The sequence below is a fragment of the Symphalangus syndactylus genome, chromosome 6, assembly GCF_028878055.3.
Source record: "Symphalangus syndactylus isolate Jambi chromosome 6, NHGRI_mSymSyn1-v2.1_pri, whole genome shotgun sequence".
Taxonomy (NCBI): Eukaryota; Metazoa; Chordata; class Mammalia; order Primates; family Hylobatidae; genus Symphalangus; species Symphalangus syndactylus.
Window position 1 is genome coordinate 142,060,377 of NC_072428.2, and position 26,232 is coordinate 142,086,608.

Consider the following 26,232-nt stretch of genomic DNA (forward strand, 5'->3'; position numbering starts at 1 on the left):
TCTGGGAAGTGAGGAGCGCCTCTGCCCGGCCACCCAGCGTCTGGGAAGTGAGGAGCGCCTCTGCCCCGCCACCCTGTCTGGGAAGTGAGGAGCGCCTCTGCCCGGCCGCCCCGTCTGGGAAGTGAGGAGCGCCTCTGCCTGGCCACCCATCGTCTGGGAAGTGAGGAGCGCCTCTGCCCGGCCTCCCATCGTCTGGGAGGTGAGGAGCGCCTCTGCCCGGCCGCCCCATCCGGGAAGAAGTGAGGAGCGCCTCTGCCCGGCCGCCCCGTCCGGGAAGAAGTGAGAAGCCCCTCTGCCCGGCCGTCCCGTCCGGGAAGAAGTGCGGAGCGCCTCTGCCCGGCCGCCCCGTCCGGGAAGAAGTGAGGAGCGCCTCTGCCCGGCCGCCCCGTCCGGGAAGAAGTGAGGAGCGCCTCTGCCCGGCCGCCCTGTCTGGGAAGAAGTGAGGAGCGCCTCTGCCCGGCCGCCCCGTCTGGGAAGTGAGGAGCGCCTCTGCCCGGCCGCCCCGTCCGGGAAGAAATGAGGAGCGCCTCTGTCCGGGCGCCCCATCCGGGAAGAAGTGAGGAGCGCCTCTGCACAGCCACCCATCGTCTGGGAAGTGAGGAGCGCCTCTGCCCGGCCACCCACCGTCTGGGAAGTGAGGAGCGCCTCTGCCCGGCCGCCCCATCCGGGAAGAAGTGAGGAGCGCCTCTGCCCGGCCGCCCCGTCCGGGAAGAAGTGAGAAGCCCCTCTGCCCGGCCGCCCCGTGTCTGGGTAGAAGTGAGGAGCTCCTCTGCCTGGCCGCTCCGTCTGGGAGGTCTACCACGGAGGCCAGAAGCAATGTGAGGGCTGGACGTGGTGGCTCACGCCTGTGGTCCCGGCACTCTGGGGGGCGAGGCGGGTTGATCACTTCGGGCTAGGAGTTCGAGACCAGTCTGGCCAACTTGGCGAAACATGAAGAATACAACAGACAAACCAACCAACCAACTCAGTGACAACAAAACAGGTCTACCCTGGAGTCATACTCTAATTTTTTCTATTTTCCTCCCTTTCTGATCCTTTATCCCACTTTCTTTTTCTTCCTCTTCCTTCTCCCTCTTCTTTGTCAAATAGAGGATTGAGTTATTATCACTGATCCATATAAAGTCCCTCTCTCATTTATTTTAACTCCCACCCCCATTTCTATTCCCCGACTTCCCATGTGCAACCTTCCTAATATGTTTGATACGCATCTTTTTGTTTGTATGTATTTTTAGAAAATGTTTATTGTTTTTGTATGCAAAAAAATTAATAAAAAAAAAATTAATGATATTGATAATACAGCATCTTATAGTTAAAAGCAGAAAACTATATATTTGAAGCAAGTGATAAGGTACATACCCTATTTTGTATAGTATATACTATGAAATGAATGTCTGAACTATTTTTCACATGTATTTTTTTCACTAGATTCTCAAAATGACCCTGAGAAGAAAAGTATTTTATGATCCCCATGTTTTTTTTTGCAAGTAAATAAAATAAATAAATGGGATATTCTAAGATTTGTAAACATGCACTTCTATTATTCTTCTGGTTCTATCCTGCATCCCTGGTGTCTGCCACGTATGTAACTTACAATGTGGTGTCTCTTTCTCTTTATAAGGTGGATTCTTTTTACAAGTGCTAAAATTTCTTTTTTATTTTTTTGAGACAGGGTCTCACTCTGTCACCCAGTCTGGAGTGCAGTGGCATGATCTTGGCTCACTCCGCCCTCTGCCTCCCAGGCTCAAGCAATTCTCCTGCCTCATCCTCCCGCATAGCTGGGATTACAGGCACATGCCTCTACCGCCTGGCTAACTTTTTTTGCATTTTTAGTAGAGACAGGGTTTCACCAAGTTGGCAAGGCTGGTCTCAAACTCCTGACCTCAAATGATCTACCTGCCTCAGTTTCCCAAAGTGCTGGGATTACAGGTGTGAGCCACCATGCCAGCCTTAACATTTCTAGTGTATAACTTTTGGTTTAAATATTTTTTTATTAACCGGTATTCTTTTTTTTTTTTTTGAGATGGAGTCTTGCTCTGTTGCCCAGGCTGGAGTGCAGTGGCACAATCTCAACTCACTGCAACCTCCGCCTCCAGGGCTCAAGCAATTCTCTTGCCTCAGCCTCCCTAGTAGCTGGGATTACAGGTGTGCACCACCACGCCCAGCTAATTTTTCTATTTTTAGTAGAGACGGAGTTTCACCATGTTGGCCAGGCTGGTCTCGAACTCCTTACCTCAAGTGATCCATCCATCTCGGCCTCTCAAAGTGCTGGAATTACAGGTGTGAGCCACCACGCCCGACCTAGCCAGTATTCTTAATTCCTTCCAACATGTCAAATAACAAATCTTTTTAAGATAACGAAGTCTTTAGTCTGATACATTAATATATAATTGATAATGTAATATAAAAGTTCATTATTTTTTAATCATGTTCCTGAAGAATAAGTTATAAATCTGTGAATAACAGTCCATTAAATTAGCACTTCATTTATAGAAAGAGGAAATGGAAAATCTTATCATATTCAAGGCTAGACTTCTGCTGAGAGTTGCTGAGTTTTTCATACACACTTGGCACACACAATTTACAGAGCTTGAAAGGGAAGGTAACTGAATATTCACATCTTTTCTCTAGAGCTGAAGATTCTGAATTGTACTGACCATACACACTGATGGGGGAAATTAGCATATTTCCCCAACTTACAAATGTTTATAAATTACTTATGTATAACATGTATTGCATATAATAAAAGTACACAAAATTTAGAAAGATGAACTATTAAAATATATATATATTCGTGGCCAGGCGCGGCGGCTCAAGTCTTAACCCCAGCACTTTGGGAGGCTGAGGTGGGTGGATCACCCGAGGTCAGGAGTTCAAGACCAGCCTGTCCAACATGGTGAAACCCTGTCTCTACTAAAAATACAAAAATTAGCCAGGCGTGGTGGCAGGCGCCTGTAATCCCAGCTACTTGGGAGGCTGAGTCAGGAGAATCGCTTGAGCTCAGGAGGTGGAGGTTGCAGTGAGCCGAGATCACACCATTGCACTCCAGCCTGGGTGGCAGAGTGAGACTGTCTCAAAAGGAAAAAAAAAAAATATACATACATATATATATATATATATATATATACACACACACACACACATATGTATATATATATACACACATATATATGTGTATATATGTATACATATATATGTGTGTATATATATATACACACACGCACACAGTTTTTTTTTTTCAAGGTAAAATTATTTAGTGGGAGCATACAGGTGTGTGGGTGTGAACAACTGCCATCGTGTTTAATTTCATCATGTGGCTGAAGAGCAAACACCATTGAAGGGCTGTTAGTCTGATGACTTTTTTTTTTTTTTTTTTTTGAGACGGAGTCTCTGTCCCCCAGGCTGGAGTGCAGTGGCGCAATCTCGGCTCACTGCAAGCTCCGCCTCCCGGGTTCACGCCATTCTCCTGCCTCAGCCTCTCCGAGGAGCTGGGACTACAGGCGCTCGCCACCACGCCCGGCTAATTTTTTGTATTTTTAGTAGAGACGGGGTTTCACCGTGTTAGCCAAGATAGTCTCGATCTCCTGACCTCGTGATCCGCCCGCCTTGGCCTCCCAAAGTGCTGGGATTACAAGCGTGAGCCACCGCGCCCGGCCGTCTGATGACTTTTTACTGTCTGCTGACACGTTCCTAAGACAGGCCTGTTCACAAGGGAGACATCCCAGGAGGCCCCTGAGAAAGTGGGGAAGTGAGGAATGGAAGGGAGGGAGGCAGTAAGTGATGTGTCCATGAAGAGGTTATCGCTGTAAGCAACTGGGAATGCCTCCTGCTGGGGCCACTCTGAGAAACAGCTCTCACTGAGAGCTGAGGAAATCCAGGTGTTTATGCACCAAATGCCCCTCGTTGGTTAAGGATGGCCCAGCTTGCCCCACATGCAGCCCGGCAGGCTGTGGCATCAAGAAGACACCCTCAGAAGCCCTGGATGTTTGGAAACTGTAGTGGACCAGAGTAGCAGGCCCACGACTGGTGGGTGGGCACAGACGGCACCTGCTGCATCTGCTAGGCTGCGTTATGAAAACACGATTTCCAGCTCAGTTTCTTTGCAGTGTTCCTCTTAAACCCTTGAAAAGAACGTTCATTAGATAAGTGCATTTACAGTGAAATAGTTTTAACTGATAGGTAACATACAAATGAACAAACCTATGAGAACACTACTCTAAATCCCTTCCATTTTTCCCATGGAGTAACTCAGATACATATGTGACATATGACATTCTGACATACAGATTGAAAGAGACTGCTGAAGTCAATCTAAATATCAAACCAATATAAATTGATCTTTTCTTGAATTAAAATTAATAGAATTTCTAAAACTTTCTTCCTATACATCACCTTGTATATCCCTTGAGGTGCATGCTCCTGTTTGGGCCATCCCTGCACCAAAGTTCCTGTCCAGGCTGAGTGCGGTGGCTCACGCCTGTAATCCTAGCACTTTGGGAGGCCGAGGCAGGCAGATCACTTGAGGTCAGGAGTTCAAGACCAGCCTGACCAACATGGCGAAACCCCCATCTCTACTAAAAATACAAAAAATAGCTGGGCGTGGTGGAGCATGCTTGTAATCCCAGCTACTTGGGAGGCTGAGCCAGGAAAATCACTTGAATCTGGGAGGCGGAGGTTGCAGTGAGCCAAGATTGCACCACTGCACTCCAGCCTGGGCAGCAGAGGGAGAGAGTCTATCTCAAAAGCAAAAAAGTGCCTGTCTAGCTCTCAGCTGGAAATGATTCAATCCATTTTGAGGTATGCCTGACTATTCTAAATAGATAAGAAAATACTAGTAATTGGCTGGGCATGGTAGCTCACACCTGTAATTCCAGCACATTGGGAGGCCAAGGTAGATGGATTGAGCCCAGGAGTTTGAGACCAGCCTGGCTAACATGGTGAAACCCGTCTCTACAAAAAAATACAAAAATTAGCTGAGTGTGGTGGCCCATGCCTATAGTCCCAGTTACTCAAGAGGCCGAGGTAGGAGGGTCACCGGAGCCCGGGAGGTCGAGCCTGCAGTGAGCTGTGATTGCACCACTGCACTCTAGCCTGGGAAACAGAGTGAGATCCTGTCTCAAAAAAAAAAAAAAAGGCGTCTGACAGAGAGAAAAGGAAAGAAAAGACACCAGGCTTTTACAGCCCATGCCTGTAATCCCAGGACTTTAGGAGGCCGAGGCGGATCACGAGGTCAGGAGATCGAGACCATCCTGGCTAACATGGTGAAACCCTGTTTCTACTAAAAAATACAAAAAATTAGCCAGGCGTGGTGGCGGGCACCTGTGGTCCCAGCTACTCGGGAGACTGAGGCAGGAGAATGGCGTGAACCCGGGAGGCAGAGCTTGCAGTGAGCTGAGATTGCGCCATTGCACTCCAGCCTGGGCGACAGAGCAAGACTCCATCTCAAAAACAGAACAAAACAAAACAAAAATTATCTGGGTATGGTGACGCATGCCTCTAGTCCCAGCTACTTGGGAGGCTGAGGCATGAGAATCACTTGAACCTGGGAGGTGGAGGTTACAGTGGGCCAAGATCATGCCACTGCACTCCAGCCTGGGTGACTGAACGAGACTCCATCCCAAACAAAAAAAAAAAAAAAAAAAGAAATGCATTTAAACTTTCTTAAATAAAAAAGGACTTAACTGAATTCCAAAAATGTGACACAAAGTTATCCATGTCCATTTTATTTAGGCAGATGTATGTATATATTATTTATTTTCTTTTAAATCAAGCTTAATACAAAGGTTAATTGCTAAAATCACTTTGATTCAACAGCCTAGAAACAGAATAGTCTTTTTTTTTTTTTTTTTTTTTTTCAGACGGAGTCTCGCTCTTTCACCCAGGCCGGACTGCAGTGGCGCTATCTGGGCTCACTGCAAGCTCCGCCTCCCAGGTTCACGCCATTCTCCTGCCTCAGCCTCCTGAGTAGCTGGGACTACAGGCGCCTGCCACTGCGCCCGGCTAATTTTTTGTATTTTTAGTAGAGACGGGGTTTCACCGTGTTAGCCAAGATAGTCTCGATCTCCTGAACTCGTGATCTGCCCGCCTCGGCCTCCCAAAGCGCTGGGATTACAGGCGTGAGCCACCGCGCCCGGCGAAACGGAATAGTCTTTACTTTTACTGTGCTAGTTTAACAAATCCATTCTGTAAAGAAATACTGTTAATTCCCCTAGAGTTTAAAACTTCAGGGCTGGGCGCGGACCTGTAATCCCAGCACTTTGGGAGGCCAAGGCGGGTGGATCACTTGAGGTCAGGAGTTCGAGACCAGCCTGGCCAACATGGTGAAACCCCGTCTCTACTAAAAATACAAAAATGAGCCAGGTGTAGTGGTGGGTGCCTGTAATCCCAGCTACTTGGGAGGCTGAGGCAGGAGAATCACTTGAACGCAGAAGGTGGAGGCTGTAGTGAGCTGAGATCGTGCCACTGCACTCCAGCAGCCTGGGAGACAGAGTGAGACTCTGTCCCCCCCCCCCCCAAAAAAAAAAAGAAAACCTTTGGCCACGAGCAGTGTCTCACCCCTGTAATCCCTGCACTCTAGGACGCACACATAGGAGGATCCCTTGAGACCAGGAGTTCAAGGCTGCAGTGAGCCATGATTGTGCCACTGCACTCCAGCCTGGCAGACAAAGCAAGACTCTGTCTTAAGAAAGAAAAATTTTAAGGCTTGCATAGTACCCTGCAAAAGACTATTTTATGATATATATCAACAAAATTCAACCCCACTTTCTCCAATAATAAAAAAATGTTTTTTTAAACTGTTACTTTTTAAACAACGTGAAACTAATGAAAATTGGTTGCTGCTTTGAGAATCATCTTGTTTGGAGAAAAACATCCTGTGCTTCACCAGTTGCTGCCATGCCTTACAGAGATAGGGTCTGTAGTCTATGTCCACATCACACAGTCGTCGAGAGGCATGAGAAGGTTCTTCTGATGAGTTCGAGGCTTTCTGCATTATAGTTTGTGTCGTTGCAAAAAGAACCAGGCGATAGTCATTTACAAGCTTCTCTAAGCACTGAGAACATTTCCTCAGAGTAGACTCCTGTAAGTTCACACTTTCTCCTCCATTGACGCGGTCTATCCAGTAAAAAGCTGACAGGCTATCCAAAACCAAAAGGCAGAGAGACGGGTGACTACAAAACATACTTTCTAGTGAGTAAAGTGTAAGAAGTAAGTGGGTGCTACTACTACAGTACACCAAAAAAAATCTTCCCAGGCAGTATTTGATTATTTCTTCAGAGCTTTGGGATAGTCTGTGCTCAAGAATTGTAACTAGCCGGAGCATATCAAAGTGGTAATCTGTATCAATAAATAAGACTTCTACTTCCAGGCCACCTTCTGATTTGGGAAGTATACATCGTGCTGTTAGGTGATAAAGCATTTCTGTTTTTCCTGTTCCTTCTGGGCCATGAAATTCAAGAATGTCACCTGTGTAAAATTTAAAAATCTCAGTCAAAATGCAGTAGAGCTCAAGGGTAGGGTACAAAATGCAAAGTATGCAAAAAAGTTTAAAAAGACATTTACTGGAATGTGAAAGAAAATCTAAATTCACTTTTGCCAAAATGAGCCGGGCGCGGTGGCTCACGCTTGTAATCCCAGCACTTTGGGAGGCCGAGGCGGGCGGATCACAAGGTCAGGAGATTGAGACCATCCTGGCTAACACGGTGAAACCCCGTCTCTAAAAATACAAAAAAATTAGCCGGGCGTGGTGGCGGGCGCCTGTAGTCCCAGCTACTCGGAGAGGCTGAGGCAGGAGAATGGTGTGAACCCGGGAGGTGGAGCTTGCAGTGAGCCGAGATTGCGCCACTGCACTCCAGCCTGGGCGACAGAGCGAGACTCCGCCTCAAAAAAAAAATAAATAAATAAATTCACTTTTGCCAAAATGAGGCTGTACAAGCAAATACAATAAGCAAGGAAATTAGAGCCCGGTGGGAAGGTTGGAAGAGGCTAGGGGACTCTCCTCGGGCCAGGCTCACATGCACTCCCTCTTCAATTTGCGAGATTCAAAAATAAAGAGCCACAGATCTAGGGCCTTTCCAAAATCTGATGACTACAGTACACACCCTTTCTGGTAGTTGATTACACTATATCCATTGTTCCCCTCTTCCTAAAGTATAAAACCTAATTTGATGGGGAGGGAAATGTGTCCACTTTAAAACTATTTTTCATAGTCTCTTTTGAAAAGAAAGGTTACCAGGTAACACAGCTGTCACCAGTGAGATGCAGGCTGCTCTCTGTTGATGATTCTTTCCTATCCAGGGACCCCTTCTGCCCTGCCACGCCCTCCTGCGGGGGTGGAGCAGCCATCTGGAAGCAGTGGGGATGAAAGCCCACCCTCGCCGGGCGCGGTGGCTCAAGCCTGTAATCCCAGCACTTTGGGAGGCCGAGGCGGGCGGATCACGAGGTCAGGAGATCGAGACCATCCTGGCTAACACGGTGAAACCCCGTCTCTACTAAAAATACAAAAAATTAGCCGGGCGTGTTGGCGGGCGCCTGTAGTCCCAGCTACTCGGGAGGCTGAGGCAGGAGAATGGCGTGAACCCAGGAGGTGGAGGTTGTGGTGAGCCGAGATCGCGCCACTGCACTCCAGCCTGGGCGACAGAGAAAGACTCCGTCTCAAAAAAAAAAAAAAAAAAAAAAGAAAGCCCACCCTCAGGATGGTGGCGTGGAAGACAGAAGGTGCCCAGGACTCGGCATACGGAGCCCCCACCAGCCACGCACAGCCTGCCTCTGTGCCACTCAGGATGTGAGGAAAACAAGCCCCCACCGGGGCAAGTCACTAAGTTGGACTTCTATGACATACAGGTGAAAGCACTCCCTAATTAGGTTTCTCAGTGTTATTGATGTTATGGGGGGAACAATTCTGGATTTTGTGGTTTCACACATTATTGAGGCAAGAGCCCATGGCTCTCAGGCCCTAAATGCCAACAGCATCCTTCAACTGAAAACAACCTTACACGTTCCCAAACTGCCTTCAGTTATTCTTTGCCATTTGAATTATCTCTGGAAACCATGTCCAGCCGCACTAGAAATTATTTTCCTAGCATCAAAAATCAAAGTCAACTACTCTGAACATTAAAGACTCCCACTCTCCTATCTAGGCTCGAATAACTCACTGAGGACAGCACAAGTTAAATCAAACGACACTGGGGAAGTTGCCTTGCTTCCAGAGCTTTTCAAAATGCACTCACAGTGGCATTCAACTCTTGCTTGTCATTATTAATTTACAACTGAACTACCTGATTGGAAACACTATGTTAAAATACCGATTATTAGCCCCAATCAAATGATGGTCTAAATAAGAATTCAAGGGCTGGGTGCAGTGGCTCACGCCTATAATCCCAGCACTTTGGGAGGCAGAGGTGGGAGGATCACCTGAGGTCAGGAATTCAAGACCAGCCTGGCCAACATAGTGAAACCCTACTAAAAATACAAAAAATTAGCTGGGCATGGTGGCGGGCACCTGTAATCTCAGCTACTTGGGAGGCTGAAGCAGGAGAATCACTTGAACCCGGGAGACAGAGGTTGCGGTGAGCCGAGATCACGCCATTGCACTCCAGCCTGGGTGACGAGCGAAACTCCATCTCAAAAAACAAAAACAAAAACAAAGAATTCAATTACTTTATTTCTTCTTATTATTTAATTTTTTTTGAGATGGAGTCTTGTTCTGTTGCCTAGGCTGGAGTGCAGTGGTACAATCTTGGCTTACTGCAACTTTCGCCTCCTGGGTTCAAGCAATTCTCCTGCCTCAGCCTCCCGAGTAGCTGGGATTACAGGCGTGCGCTACCACGCCCAGCGAATTTTTGTATTTTTGGTAGATATGCGGTTTTGCCATGTTGGCCAGGCTGGTCTCGAACTCCTGACCTCAGGTGATCCACCCACCTCGGCCTCCCAAAGTGCTGGGATTACAGGTGTGAACCACCACACCTGGCCTTTCTTATTATTATCAACAAACCATTGTATATTGGAGTATTCACAAATAATGTATAAGAAATCTAGGCTGGGTACAGTAGCTCATGCCTGTAACTCCCAGCACTTTGGGAGGTCACGGCAGGAGGATCACTTGAGCCCAAGAGTTCGATATCAGCCTGGTCAATATAGATAGTGAGACCCCGACTCTACAATTAAAAAAAAAAAAAGGCCACCCATGGTGGTGTGCATCAGTAGTCCCAGCTAATTGGGAGGCTGAGGTTGGAGAATCAGTTGAACCCAGGAGGTAGAGGCTGCAGTGAGCCAAGACTGCATCAAATTTCCACCATAATCTTACATACAACTTGCAATTCTAAATTTACCTTAAGAAGAACTTTAGGCCGGGCGCGGTGGCTCACGCCTGTAATCCCAGCACTCTGGGAGGCCGAGGCGGGTGGATCACAAGGTCAGGAGATTGAGACCATCCTGGCTAACACAGTGAAACCCCATCTCTACTAAAAATACAAAAAAGTAGCTGGGCATGGTGGTGGGCACCTGTAGTCCCAGCTGCTCGGGAGGCTGAGGCAGGAGAATGGCATGAACCTGGGAGGCGGAGGTTGCAGTGAGCCGAGATCACACCACTGCACTCCAGCCTGGGCGACAGGGCAAGACTCCATCTCAAAAAAAAAAAAGAACTTTAAAAAATGATTCCACCTCAGCCTCTCAAGTAGTTGGGACTACAGGCATGTGTCATCATGCCTGGCTAATTTTTGTATTTCTTGTACAGACTGGGTTCCACCATGTTGCCCAGGCTGGTCTTGAACTCCTGGGCTCAAGTGGTCTGCTTGCCTCAGCCTCCCAAAGTGCTGGGATTACAGGCATGAGCCACCATGCCTGGCTTCGGCTTTCTTATAGCATAGTATGTTATCAGTTCTCATCGACTTCTCTTGTATTTAAGAATTCTACACATGGCTGGGCACAGTGGCTCATGTCTGTAATCCAGCACTTTGGAAGCTGAAGTGGGAGGATCACTTGAGCCCAGGAGTTCATGACGAGCCTGGGCAACATAGGGAGACCCTGCCTCTACAAAAAATGTAAAAAAAGAAACAGCTGGGCGTGGTGGCATGTGCCTGTAGTCCCAGTCTCAGCTACTCAGGGTGAAGTGGGAGCCTGTGAGGTTGAGGCTACAGTGAGCTGTGATCATGCCACTGCACTCTAGCCCAGACAACAGAGGGAGACCCTGTCTCTAAAAAGAAAAGAAAAAAAAGATTCCAGGCTCAAGGAGTAAAACTATTTTCATATTAACAATTGTCCATCTAATTAAAAGTTAACATAGCAACTAAACCTGTATTCTACCCAGATATTCAGTGTGCCCTCTCTTACTATGCTACTGAGGAGCTATGCTGAACCCGCCACTCCTGCCAAGCGTCTTTTACTGCCCTACGTGATAGAGAATGAGGGACCATGCAGAAGCGCAGATGGGGAAACCAAGAAGCAGACCACAGCAAATCCTCCCTCTCCCGCTCCCAGAGAGGCAGCCAGAGAGGGTGACCCACAGCTACTCACCTTTCTAGAGTACTGCATGCCTTAAAAAGGCTGCTTCAGACATGTCCTATTTGCTGCTAATAACACTGAGGTAGGGAAAGCAAACTGCCATCTCCCATCATCACACAGATCACACTATATAATCACTATTTACTTGATTACATTTCCTGCTAGCTTATCTAAGGTTGGGACTTGAGTATTCTGTCCCCAGCACAAAACCCAGGATCTTCTGAATGTGCTTCATCAGTTACCTTCTTCTCAAGATCCTCTTGAGAGACATCTAAAGAATAAAAATATAAGTCTTGGTTTGTGAGGGTTAAGGGCCTAAAAGCCAATTGTGAAACTGGCATTTTAAACGGAAGCAGGTCTGGTAGGGAGCAACAGGTGGGGTGTGTGGCTTTGGTGGCAGAGTTCAGCAGGTAAGAAGGTCCTAGACCAGGGTTGACACAGGGACCAACATAGGAGCCAAGCAAGAGGAGCAAACTGCCAGGTGTGGGGCCTGCTGCCCAGAGACCACAGGGTGCTCACACTTAGCATGGTGAAGGCCTCAGTCCTGCAGGTGATATGGTTAGTCTGTGTCCCCACCCAAATCTCACTTGAATTCCCACGTATTGTGGGAGGGACCCAGTAGGGGTAACTGAATCATGGGGGTGGGTCTTTCCTGTGCTGTTCTCGTGATAGTAAGTCTCATGGGATCTGACGCTTATTATAAGGGAGAATTTTCCTGTACAAGCTCTCTTTGCTTGCTGCCATCCATGTAGGATGGGACTTGTTCCTCCTTGCCTTCTGCCATGATTGTGAGGCTTCCCCAGCCACATGGAACTGTAAGTCCAATTAAACCTCTTTCTTTTGTAAATTACCCAGTCTTGGGTATGTCTTTATCAGCAGCATGAAAATGGACTAATACAGCAGGTAAACCTAATGTGGTGATTTAAAAGTTCTTCTCAAAGATAGGCTTGGAAGTACCTGCACAAATCAAATATAGACATAAAGTAGACTTTTTTTGAGACAGGGTCTTATTCTGTCGTCCAGGCAAGAGTGTAGCGGCGTGACCTCAGCTCACTGCAACCTCCACCTCCCAGGCTCAAGCCATCCTCCCACCTCAGCCTCCTGAGTAGCTGGGACCACAGGTGTGTGCCACCACTCCTGGCTAATTTTTGTATTTTTTTGTAGAGACGGAGTCTTGCTGAGTTGCCCAGGCTGGTCTCAAACTCCTGGGTTCAAGTGATCCACCCACCTCAGCCTCCCAAAGTGCTAGAATTACAGGCATGCACCACCACGCCCAGCCCAAAGTAGAAATTTTTAATTCACATAATTCACATTGAGTATTCCAGCAAAAATTTAGCTTTCAAAATGGTATGGGTTTTTAAAAATGTATCTCTAGGTGTCACAAAATGAAAATGTCCTACAGCCACTAAAATTTAAGATTCAAGATGGTAAGCCGGGCACGGTGGCTTACGCCTGTAATCCCAGTACTTTGGGAGGCTGAGGCAGGTGGATCACCTGAGGTCAGGAGTTCAAGACCAGCCTGGCCAACATGACGAAACCCTGCTTCTACTAAAAATATAAAAATTAGCTGGGCATGGTGGCATGTGCCTGTAATCCCAGCTACTTGGGAATCTGAGGCAGGAGAATTGCTTGAACCTGGGGGGCAGAGGTTGCAGTGAGCTGAGATCGCGCCATTGCACTCCAGCCTGGGCAACAAGAGTGAAACTCCATCTCAAAAAAAAAAAAAAAGATTCAAGATGGTAATAAGGGGCTGGTTATAGCAGTCTGGGAGTAATCCACACAGAAATAATAGAGAAAAAACAAAAATCTCTTTGATGGGTGGGTATTATGGACCTAAAATTAAGGCCAAAACTAAATTTTTGAGATATATCCACAGTTAGAAGAGGCATTAGAAGACAGCTAAAACAGAAATTTAATAGGAAAACCAAGAAGAAAAACATTACTGGGCAAAAGAGAATGTTTCAAGAAAATGAAACAGTACTAAATGATAAATGCAGCAGAAAAGTCATGACAATGAAAAGCGGCAGGGAAAAGATCACTGAGTTTGTCCAAAATAGTGACCTTGGAGCATTAATTATGTACTCCGCAAAAGCATATTTAACATCTTATTTTGTGAACCAAACTTTTAAAACTGAGAAACTCAGAAGACAGCAGACAACAGCACTAGCCTAGGCATTCATTGCTTCTAGAGTAACAGCAAGGACAGAGTGGATTCCCAACGAGTGAAACTGAGGCAAAGAAGTTGAAGGTTAAATCCCAGCCTAAGAGATACTCTTTTTCTTTTACACATTAATAGCAAAGCAGATATAAAAAAGGCTTTTATAACAACCGGGAAGACACTGCAAACTTGCAAGAGACACATGAATTATCATTAAGGTCCTTGAACTAAATTCCTCACAAATATGTTTAATGATGAACTGAAATCAGTTTTACTGATTTTCTTAACATTTACTGTTTGATCCTCAAGATCAAAACCTGTAATCAAATATTATGTCCTACAGAAGGGACATCATCCTTTTCAATGTACTTGAAGTCACCGTCTCATATGTTTCTGTGGCTGCTACAGCATCCTTGTCCGGCCAAATTATGGAACGTGACAACTCGCAGTAAAAAAAATCTCTAAGGTTTGGCACTTGAAGATATTAAACTAAATCAGAAAATCTGGATGATTTGGCCTTGACAGTTACTCTTACAAATAGAACGCTGTAAGGAGTTTGGGTAACAGATTGTCAGAGAGAGTTATGAATCTAAAGATCCTTCAAAATAAGGAAAAGAAAGGAAAAGCCAAAAGATCTATCATCTCGGTACCAGCCTACCAACTATATAACAAATATGTTGAATTTGAAGATTATAATCATTATAGAAGTAAAGAAGTAATGAATTGGTACATGGTACTGAATAACTCCTATCCAAAAAAGCATTAAAAATATGTTTACAGGTTGGGCGTGGTGGTTCACGCCCATAATCCCAGCACTTTGGGAGGCTGAGGTGGGCAGATGGCCTGAGCCCAGGAGTTCAAGACCATCCTTTGGCTGGGCGCGGTGGCTCACGCCTGTAATCCCAGCACTTTGGGAGGCCGAGGTGGGTGGATCACGAGGTCAGGAGATCGAGACCATCCTGGCTAACACAGTGAAACCCTGTCTCTACTAAAAACACAAAAAATTAGCCGGGCGAGATGGCGGGCGCCTGTAGTCCCAGCTACGCGGGAGGCTGAGGCAGGAGAATGGCGTGAACCCCGGGGGGCGGAGGCTGCAGTGAGCCGAGATCGTGCCACTGCACTCCAGCCTGGGCGACAGCGAGACTCTGTCTCAAAAAAAAAAAAAAAGACCATCCTGGGCAACATGGCAAAACTCCATCTCTACAAAATACACAAAAATTAGTTGGGTGTGGTGGCACACATCTGTAGTCCCAGCTATTCAGGAGGCAGAGGTGTGAGGATCACCTGAGCCCGGGGGTTGGTCGAGGCTGCAGCGAGCCATCATGGCGCCACTGCACTCCAGCCTGGGCAACAAGAGTGAGACCTTGTCTCAAAAAGAAAAGTTTGGCACTGGGCACAATGGCTCATGCCTGTAATCTCAGCACTTTGGGAGGCTAACACGGGTGGATCACTTGAGGTCAGGAGTTCAAGACCAGCCTGGCCAACATGTTGAAACCCTGTCTCTACTAAAAATGCAAAAAATTTGCTGGGCATGGTAGCATCCGCCTGTAATTCCAGCTATTTGGGAAGCTGAGGTTGCAGTGAGCCGAGATCGAGCTGCACTCCAGCCTGGGTGACAGAGTGAGACTCTGTCTCAAAACAAAACAAAACAAAAATAAAAATAAATGTTTGGATGAGAACACATGGACACAGGGAGGGGGACAACACACACTGGAGCCTGCCGAAGGCATGAGGGGAGGGAGCGCATCAGGACAAATAGGACAAGTAACCTAGGTGATGGGTTGATAGGTGCAGCCAACCACCATGGCACGCGTTTATCTATGTAACAAACCTTCACGTTCTACACATGTATCCTAGAATTTAAATTAAATTTTAAAAAATGTTCAGATGGGTGCAGTGGCTCACACCTGTAATCCCAGCATTTTGGGAGGCCAAGGTGGGTGGATTCCCTGAGGTTGGGTGTTCGAGACCAGCCTGGCCAACATGGTGAAACCCCATCTCTACTAAAAATACAGATGACAGAGCAAGACTCTGTCTCAAAAGAAAAGTTTACAATGGCATCGAGACTCTATAACCTCTAAATCTTACTACTTCAACTTAAGCTTTTCTGTAACAAGCTCTGAGAAGCTTCTATTGCTGATAAATAATCTTTATAACCCCAGTCTTCTATCTGCTGTTGTTCCAGTGGAGTACTCATCTAACTAGTTTTATACTCATCTAACTAGTTTTATACTCATCTAACTAGTTTTACAGCTATAGGATCTTCAGCAGTTTCCAGTAAACTTTTTTGTTAGTTACTAAACATGATGGTGTTTTTCAGTGTTTCTATAATATAATATTCTAATGTAGAAGCTGTTCCACAAACCCATTTTAACATATTGTCAGTTTCATAAGGCTCACCTTAATAACCTTCCCTATAGAGAGAGTACAAAGACCATTCTTTTTGTCTTACATGTTTGATCAAAATTTGTGTTTTATTATGGAGAATTTTGGTTAGCAAATCTGCTGTACAAAAAATACTAAAGGGAGTCCTTCAGGCTGAATGAAAGGACACAGTACCTGAAATCCAAATGAGAAAATAAAGAGCACAGGGAAATGTAACTATCTAGGTAAATATAAAAGACAGTACAGGTCTGGTGTGGTGGCTCACCTCTGTAATCCCAACACTTTGGGAGGCCAAGGTGGGCGAATCACCTGAGGTCAGGAGTTCCAGAGCAGTCTGGCCAACATGGTGAAACCCCGTCTCTACTAAAAATAAAAAATTAGCCAGATGTGGCACACATCTGTAGTCCCAGGTACTGGGGAGGCTGAGGCAGGAGAATCGCTTGAACCCAGGAGGTGGAGGTTGCAGTGAGCCGAGATCATACCACTTCACTCCATCCTGGGCGACAGAGTGAGACTCTGTCTAAAAAAAAAAAAAAAAAAAAAAAAAAAGTATAAACATGTTTTTATATTTGTAACTGTTTTTTCATCTATCTGATTTAAGAAGGAAGTTGTTTTTGCGACAGTCTTGCTCTGTTGCCCAGGCTGGAGTACAGTGGTGCGATCTCGGCTCACTGCAACCTCTGCCTCCCAGGTTCAAGCAATTCTCCTGTCTCAGCCTCCAGAGTAGCTGGGATTACAGGCATCCACCATCATGCCCGGCTAATTTTTGTAGAGACGAGGTTTCACCATGTTGACCAGGCTGGCCTTGAACTTCTGACCTCAGGTGATCCACAGACCTCAGCCTCCCAAAGTGCTGGATTACAGGTGTGAGCCACTGCACCTCACCAGAAAGTATTCTTAAGGGATCATTTTAATTACTTTAATTCCGTAATAATATTAAGTGTGCTGATGACCATACAATGTATAAAGATGTAGGGAATACCTATACAGTAAACAAAGCTTTTTACAAAATATGGAAATTAAGTTTGTATTAATCCAACTAGATTGTTAGAAATTACGGTATTACTTGTAATCCCAGGGCAATCACTAGAAAAATAATTCAGAAAAATATAGTGAAAATAATGAGGCCGGGCGCAGTGGCTCACGCTTGTAATCCCAGCACTTTGGGAGGCCGAGGCGGGCGGATCACGAGGTCAGGAGATCGAGACCACGGTGAAACCCCGTCTCTACTAAAAATACAAAAAAATTAGCCGGGCGTGTTGGCGGGCGCCTGTAGTCCCAGCTACTCGGAGAGGCTGAGGCAGGAGAATGGCGTGAACCCGGGAGGCGGAGTTTGCAGTGAGCCGAGACTGCGCCACTGCATTCCAGTCTGGGTGACGGAGCGAGACTCTGTCTCAAAAAAAAAAAAAAAAAAAAAAAAAAAAAAAAAAAGAAAATAATGACAAGGGAATTAAAATGGTACATTAGAAAATATTTAACACAAAAGAAAACAGTAAAGGAGAAACAGAAAAGACATAAGACATATATAAAAAACAGACAGCAAAATGCATCCATAACCTTCTTGTCTTCGGTTTTTTTTTTTTCTTTTTCTTTTTGAGACGGAGTCTTGCTTTGTCACCCAGGCCGGAGTGAAGTGGCACAATCTCGGCTCATTGCAACTTCCACCTCCCAGGTTCAAGTGATTCTCTTGTCTTGACCTCTCGAGTAGCTGGGATTACAGGCATGAGCCACCACAGCTGGGTAATTTTTCTTTTTTTTTTTTGAGGCAGAGTCTCACTCTGTCGCCCAGGCTGGAGTGCAGTGGCACAATCTTGGCTCACAGCAAGCTCAGTGAATCCCTCCCGGGTTCATGCCATTCTCCTGCCTCAGCCTCCCGAGTAGCTGGGACTACAGGCGCCCGCCACCACGCCTGGCTAATTTTTTCCATTTTTAGTAGAGACGGGGTTTCACCATGTTGGCCAGGCTGGTCTCCAACTCCAGACCTCAGGTGATCCACCTACCTTGGCCTCCCAAAGTGCTGGGATTACAGGCATGAGCCACCGTGCCTGGCCCCTACTTTAACCATTTTTAAGCATACAGCTCAGCAGTGTGAAGTACATTGACATTGCTGCGAAGCAATGAAGCAGAACTGCACAACTTTTCCATCTTGCAAAACTCACATTTTGCACCCATTAAACAATGACTCCCTTCCCCCGCCTCCCCAGCTCCTGGTAACTACCATTTTACTTTCTTTTCTGTGAATTTAACTGCCTTAGAAACTGCATATAAGTGGAATCAAGCAGTTTGTCTTGTTGTGTCTGGCCTATTTCATTTAGCACAATGTCCTCAAGATTCATCCATGTTGTAGCACGTGACAGAATTCCCTTCCTTTGTAAGGCTGAATCATATCAACTGCATGTATATATCACATTTTGTATATACCACTCAACCATTGATGGATACTTTTCCCCCCAGGGATTCGTTATAAGTACATTGATGTACATTTAGGTTGGTTTTACCTCTTAGTTATTGTGAATAGTGCTGCTATAAACAAGAGTGTGCAAATATTTCTCCAAGACCCCGCTTTCAATTCTTTTGGATGAATACCCAGAAGTGAGATTATGGGATCATATGGTAGCTCTATTTTTAATTGTTTGAGGAACCTCCATACTGTTTTCCATAATGGTTGCACCGTTTTACAATCTTACCAACAGTGCAAAAGGGTTACAATTTCTCCACATCCTTACTAACACTTGCTGTGTCCTATTTTTTTTGATAGTAGCCTTCCTAATGGGTGTGAGGTGACGAAGAACATTTTATAATGATAAATGGGTCAGCCAGCAATAAGACAAAATAAAAGTTATATGTGCTTAACAATACATGAAGCCCCAAAATACAAAAGCAAAAAATGATAAAACTCAGGAGAGAAACAGACAATTCAACAATAACAGTTGGATACTTCATTTTTAGTAGAGATGGGGGTTTCACCATATTGGCCAGGCTGGTCTCGAACTCCTGACCTCATGATCTGCCTGCCTAAGCCTCCCAAAGTGCTGGGATTACAGGTGTGAGCCACCACGCTCGGCTATAACCTGATTTTTTAAATGAGCAAAGGATCTGACGTTTCTTCAAAGATATACAATCTGCCAATAAGCCTGTGCAAAGATACCCAAAATCACTGGCCGTGAGGACAATGTAAATCAAAAACCACAAAGAGGTAACACTTCATACTGACTAGGATGGCTATTATCAAAAAGACAGACAATAACAATTATTCCCAGAATATGGGAATTGGAACCACATTCCCAGAATATAGGAATTGCTGGCAATGCAATGATGGTGCAAGTAAAATGTGAAGCTCCTTTGGAAAACGGTCTGGCAGTTTCTCAAAAGGTTAAATGTAGAATTGCCATATGACCTAGCAATGCCTATCCTAGGTATTACCCGATAGAACTGAAAACATCTATCCACAGAAAAACATGTACACAGATAACCACAGCAGCATTATGCATAACAGCCAGCAAATGGAAACAACCCAAATGTCCATCAGCTAACAAATGGATAAGCAACATGTACACTCATGCAATGAAATATTTAACAAAAAATGAACTACTGATACCTGTTATGATATGGTGACACTGAATTACACAATTCAGTGCAAATTATTCAAAGTAAAAGAGGCCAGTCACAGAAGATCACATATTACATGATTCCAATTATATGAAATGTCCAGAAAAGGCAAATCTATAGTTAGAAAGTAGATTAGTAGTTGCCTACAGCTGGGGAACATGGGAGATGACGATTACTAGAAATGAGCTTCTTTATGGGGAGATAAAATGCTCTAAAGTCAGCTGTGGTAACGGTTGCACAACTGTGTAATAAACTAAAAATCACTTAACTGCACACTTTAGTGGGTGAATTTTATCTCTATGAAGCAGCTACGTTAAAAGAAAAAAAATCAACCTAAGCACACGCCCTTTGTCAGTTTTCCCTGTTGTAGAAATACTAAGAGAACAAGTGGGTACCTAAGGACCTCCTTACAACTCCATAAACTTCTAAAGAAAAGGAATTTCAAACTAAACTATAATAACAGGGCTTGCATAAATATTGTGTGTTGGGAATAAGACAGAGGTCAAGGCATATTCTGAAGATTTACTGCAGAGAAGCAAACTTATCTTGTCCAACACTGATGAGGAAAGCTTAAAAGCTTTCTGTCATAACCTGTGTCTCATTTTTCAATTGTACAGTTTAACCCGTATAAACTCTTGCGAGGAGTATGTGTATACATGTGAGCTTATGTGAAAACTCCTTTTATAAAGATTTGCATTTATTTATATATTTTTATAAAGGTTGTATTTTTACCATGCACAGGTGAATCTTCATCAGCAAACAGATTTGGTTCTATTTCTTTCAAGGAACTTCTACCTTCAAGTCGGGCAAGGAGCTTACAAAAGAAGAGAAAAGGAAAACTCATTATTTAAAAATATAAAATCCTAGACATCTATATTTATACCATTTTCCGAAAGTCTGTAAGATTTCATAACTTTAGGCTGGGTGCTGTGGCTCACACCTGTAATCTCAACACTTTGGGAGGCCAAGGTGGGCAGATCGTTTGAGTCCAGTTTCAGACCACCCTGGGCGACATGGTGAAACCCCCGACTCTACAAAAAATACAAAAATTATCTGGGCATGGTGGCACACACTGTAATCCCAGCTACTCAGGAGGCTGAGGTGGGAAGATCACTTGAGTCCAAGAGGCAGAGGTTGCAGCCTGGGTGACAGAGTGAGGCCCTATCTCAAAAAAAAATTTTTCATAATTTTGTGGATTTGGAAGAAAATATGAAATAGGAAATATAGTTTAGGAGAAATGTTATGTTTACTTATTTTTCAGATATTTTACTTTTTGTTTATCTACCAAATACTGACAGTATAAAATGAGTCTGTACCCTCAAAGGAATGGATAGTCTAGTTTAGGATATAGGACAAACTGCTATGGCAAAATTTTTACCTTCCTTATAATTAACTTTCATGCTGTTAATTCTTACCACACTGTTACAGTTATCTGCCTTCATTTGTCTGCCCCATTCATTGTGAGCTCTTTATTTCCCTGGGTAAGGGGACAAAGGAGAAAGGTGGAGAACTTCCTTGAGGAGCCACCACCTGGGCTCCTCAGACTCTGCCAGGTGAATGGGGCACAGGCAGGCCTAGCAGACCTGCTAGCAGAAACAGGAGCAGCCACAGTGCAGAGGTTATAAATAGCATGTGCATAGAGACAACTGTGAGCAGCTTTGAACTCCTAGATACTGTAACAGCACCAAACAGGCAGGACCCAGGGAAGCCCTAAAAGAGAGCAGAAGTCAGAGCACGGAAGGGCTCAGATGCCATGTTTGGGAGCTTATCTTTGGCTTGTAGACAACAGCCAACAGGTGTGACACTAAGCAGTGAGAAGTATTTAGCACATAGTTAAGAGTAGACATTTGGGACCCCAGAGCCAGACCTGTTAGGTCACTGAGGTCCTTAGGCTTCTCATCTGTAAAGTGAGGATAACAAACAGCACCCTCCCTCCTAAGGCTGATGAGGATTAAATATGTGGAAAGAGTACCTGGCATATTATCCGCTTTTTTTTCTTTTTTGAGGTGGAGTCTTGCCCTGTCGCCCAGGTTGGAGATCAGTGGTACGATCTCTGCTCACTGTAACCTCTGCCTTCTGGGCTCAAGTGATTCTCCTGCCTCAGCCTCCCGAGTAGCTGGGATTACAGGCACCCACCACCACGCCCGGCTAATTTTTGTATTTTTAGTAGAGACAAGGTTTCACCATCTTGGCCAGGCTGGTTTCAAACTCCTGACCTCAAATGATCCACCCCCATCGGCCTCCCAATCTGCTGGGATTACAGGCATGAGCCACCGTGCCCAGCCTATCTGCATTTCAAACAGATCACCTTGGTGGTTACTAGGGGACAGATGTGAGGAGAGTAAAACTGCATGTGGAGAGAGGGCTGGGGTTTGTCACCCTAGTCTGCAGGAGGAGTGTCTGCACCATGACAGAAGTCATTAGGATCACAGGGGGCAACCTCGGTGAAGGATTTAACTGTCACAAGGGAGACAAAACTGATTCTCAAGTTTCTTGGGAATCAGCAGATTTGACAACCCTTCTATATGACAAAGAAAAATCTATCACAAATGGGAAGAAAAAGTCACCTTTTATTTGCATTTTTTTAAACCAAATCAAGTTGTGGAAAGACGTCCTCAAGTGATGAAAAAGTTATATGCATTAATTTAACAGGCATTCGTTGGATTTGTTGTGTATGAAGCACTGTGCTAGGTAAAATGTTGACACAAAGATGAAGATGACAACCTACCCTCAAAGAATGTGCAGTCTTGGTCCTCTAGATGAGATTATGTCATAAAACAAGGTAAAGTTACAGGGTGCTTAATTAGAGCAGAGGTTCTGAGGGCATACCCATGGCCAAAACTATTTTCGTAAACAGGAAAAGTAAAAATTAAGATGTTATTTGCCTAGTTTGACACTAAGGTCCTAAAAGCAATAGTGGGTACCTACTGACAACTAGCGTAATCAAGGCAGTGGTGTGGAAATGTATTAGCACACATCGCTAAGCACTACCTGCACTCAGGCAGAACAAAACCAGCTTTATGTAAGAATGTCTTTAATGAAGTAAAAAAAAAAAAAAAAAAAAAAAAGACTGCTTTTACTAAATCATGACCCTTGAGTACACTTTAAAAAATATTCTTTGTGATGACATGAGAAACATACTGTGTGGTGAATAATTTAACCTTGCCCAAAGGGAGGTCTGGTTTTTGTCCTTGGCTCCTGAGAGGTAATTCTAAACCCTTGGAACGTCTTGCCTGATAAAAGCGTCTTTGGGCCGGGCACAGTGGCTCACGCCTGTAATCCTAGTACTTTGGGAGGCCAAGGCGGGAGGATTGCTTGAGCCCAGGAGTTTAAGACCAGCCTGGGAAACATGGCGAAACCCTGTCTCTACAAAAAAAAATACAAAAATTGGCTGGGCATGGTGGCATACACCTGTAGTCCCAGCTACTCAGAAGGCTGACAGAAAAGAAACGCTTGAGTCCAGGAGGTCGAGGCTGCAGTAAGCCAAGATTGTGCCACTGCACTCCAGCCTGGGCAACAGAGCAAGACCCTGTCCCCCCTACCGCCCCCCCAAATAGTGTCTGTTTACAAGGGAACCTTGAGCCACACAGGAATGTGATTTATGGTGGGGGCTTTGGGTCATGCAGTGTCAGGCCAACCTGGAGGTGCTGGCAGCTAAGGTCAGCTATGCAGGCGGTTGACTATGTCCACATGTCAGAGCCCCAATAAAACCTTTGGACACCAGAGTCTAGTTGAGATTCCCTGCTTGCCAATATTCTATTGTCACACATTGTTGCTGGGAGAATTTAGCACCGTTGATGACTCCACTGGGAGAGGACAGCTGGAAGCTCTGTACTTGGAAGTTCCTGAACTTCGTCCTATTGTGTCTCTTCCCTTGGCTGATTTTAATCTATATCCTTTTGCTGTTGCAAACCATAACCATGAGCATAACAGCTTTCATTGAGTTCTGAGTTCTTCTAGAGACTTATTAAGCCTGAAGGTGGCTGTGATGGTTAATTGTATGTGTCAACTAGATTAGGTTAAGAGATGCCCAAATAGCTGGTAAAGCATTATTTCTGGGTGTGTCATGAGGGTGTTTCTGGAGGACATGAGCATTTCAATCAGTAGACTGATTAAAGAGGATCCATCCTCACTAGTGCAGACGAAATCCTCCAATCCCTCTTTTCTAGAACTGGGACACTCATCTTCTCCTGCCCTCAGATATTGGAGCCCCTGATTCTGGGACTTACCCCAGTGCTGCCTGTCCCCTAACCCTACACCATTCTCGAACCTTTAAAGCCCTGGACTGGAGTTACACCATGGGCTCCCCTGGCTCTCAGCCCTTCAGGCTCAGACTGAATTACACCACAGGCGTTCTGGTTCTCCAGCTTGCAGATGGTGTGTCTGGGACTTCTTGGCCTCCATAATCACGCTGTTAGAGTAGGTAGGCAGGCAGGTGTGAGTGGGGCAGGACAGGCCCCAAGGAATGTCCAGGTGGCCTCTTCAGGAATGATAACTGGTTGCAGCTGGCACCAGGGAGGGGAAAATTTCCTAACAGGAAACATCTTGGGCTTATGGGCAACAACTTCTTGATAAGATCCTAGGAATTGAGCAAACATGTCCACGAATGTGCAGTAAGGAGCAAAATGGTGGAGTGTGCCCAGTATATGACCTTTCTCTGGGAGCACTAGACCAGTATGGGAAAATTGCCCTACGCGAGCATGCACAGAACTCCAAACACCAAATGGCACTTGTGGCCCCTTTGAGATGGTGGCAAGTCACTGCACATGAGGCAATTAGCCAGCAGCCCACCCAAGGAGAAGGATGAGAGGAGACCAGGAAGGATCAGGAAATAGGGGCATTCAATATTTCAAGTTGCCCATTTGGTCCCTTCCAAGTGAACATTACTTCAAAAACCCTTCACTCCTGCCTTGAATCTACTTCTGTCTTGGCTGAATTCTTTCTTCCAAGAAGACGAGAACTAAGGACTGTGGACCCCAACCGGATTGGCTGCCCTGGTAACAATGTGAGCCAATTTCCATAATAAATTTCCTCTTATATATCTACATGCATCCTATTGGTTGTGTTTCTCCTATGGAGAACTGTGCCTAACACATAACTCAGTGAGCCATCCAAAAGATGCATGGTGTGAAATCATTCCTGGGTAAAAGATTTCACTCCAACTGTAAGAAAAACTTTTTTTTTTTTTTTTAGACAGGGTCTTACTCCCGTCACCCAGGTTGGAGTACAATGGCACGTTGAGACTCAACCTCCCAGGCTCAAGTGATCCTCCCACCTCGGCTTCCCAAGTAGCTGGACTACAGGCCAGCCACTATGTCCAGCTAATTTTTTGTTATTTTTAGGAGACAGGATCTCACTATGTTGCCCAGGCTGGTCTCCAACTCCTGGGCTCAAGTGATCCACCTGCCTTGGCCTCCCAAAGTGCTGGAATTACAGGTGTGAGCTACTGCACCTGGCCAAGGTCTTAAGATTTTATATCCCACATTGTAGTTAGCCTTTAGGAAAACTACTACTTGTCAAAGTTTGGTACAGTAACCCAGAAGAATATCTATAATTCTCTGAAAAGGTCTTAAAATACTCCTCCCTTTCCCAACGTGACTTTCTCTGAGAGGATGTTTTATGAAAATATTCAATGTGTGTGTCACTGTACATGAATGTAAATATTTAAAATTTTTTTTTTTTTTTTTTTTTTTTTTTATAAACAAAAGCTCTTTAGATTCTTCAATAATTTTTTTTTTTGAGACAGGGTCTTGCTCTGTCACCCAGGCTGGAGTGCAGTGATGACATCATGGCTCTCTGCAGCCTCGACTTCTTGGGCCCATGCAATCCTCGCATATCAGCCTCCTGAGTAGCTGGGACCACAGGTGTGTGCCACCATACCCGGCTAATTTTTTTAGTTTTTGCAGAGACAGGGTCTCCCTATGTTGTCCAGGCTGGTCTCGAACTCCTGGACTCAAGCAATTCTCCCACCTTAGCCTCCCAAAGTGCTGGGATTACAAGCATGAGCCACCATACCCCGTGGAAGCTCCCATTTTTAAATGTGTTACATAGTGCTAAGACTAAAACGTATAAGAACCACTGGGCTACAAGACTGAAAGAATGTAACTCAAAGAAAAATACAGATTCTTTATTTTTTTTTTTTTGAGACAGTTTTACTTTGTCGCCGAGGCTGGAGTGCAGTGGCACAAGTTCAGCTCACTACAACCTCTGCCTCCTGGGTTGAAGCGATTCTTCTGCCTCAGCCTCCTGAGTAGCTGGAATTACAGGCGTGTGCCACCATGCCTGGCTAATTTTTGTATTTTTAGTAGAGATGGGGTTTCGCCATGTTGGTCAGGCTGGTCTCAAACTCCTGACCTCAGGTGGTCCACCCACCTCAGCCTCTCAAAGTGCTGGGATTACAGGCATGAGCCACCGCGCCCAGCAAGACAGAGAGACTTTCATGGATGAGAAAGAGCACGTGGAAACAACTATAAAATATCTTCAAAGGCATGTATACGAATGAATAACATCCTCATTAGATTAACTTGGGAAGACACTCCAATTGTTTACTCTTACTGCTATTGCTCAAAACACTTTAGAATCCT

At 45.2% G+C, this 26,232-nt stretch overlaps 1 protein-coding gene across 3 annotated transcripts in view; it reads right to left on the reverse strand.

The window, feature by feature from the left end:
• Positions 1-1,157: 1,157 nt before the first annotated feature.
• The window catches only part of XRCC2 (X-ray repair cross complementing 2), a 38,164-nt gene continuing 13,089 nt past the window's right edge, over positions 1,158-26,232 (reverse strand). Inside the window, exons 2-4 of one of the 3 annotated variants that reach the window (XM_063641756.1) lie at positions 20,381-20,462; positions 6,799-7,461; positions 1,158-4,947 (exon numbers count right to left, since the gene is read on the reverse strand). In XM_063641756.1, coding sequence (XP_063497826.1) covers positions 4,829-4,947; positions 6,799-7,461; positions 20,381-20,462 — 864 coding nt within the window. In that variant the 3' untranslated portion in view covers positions 1,158-4,828. Of the gene's footprint in view, positions 4,948-5,704; positions 7,462-20,380; positions 20,463-26,232 lie in introns of those variants that run through there. The other 2 variants (XR_010121429.1, XM_055269760.2) reach the window with 2 other exon arrangements.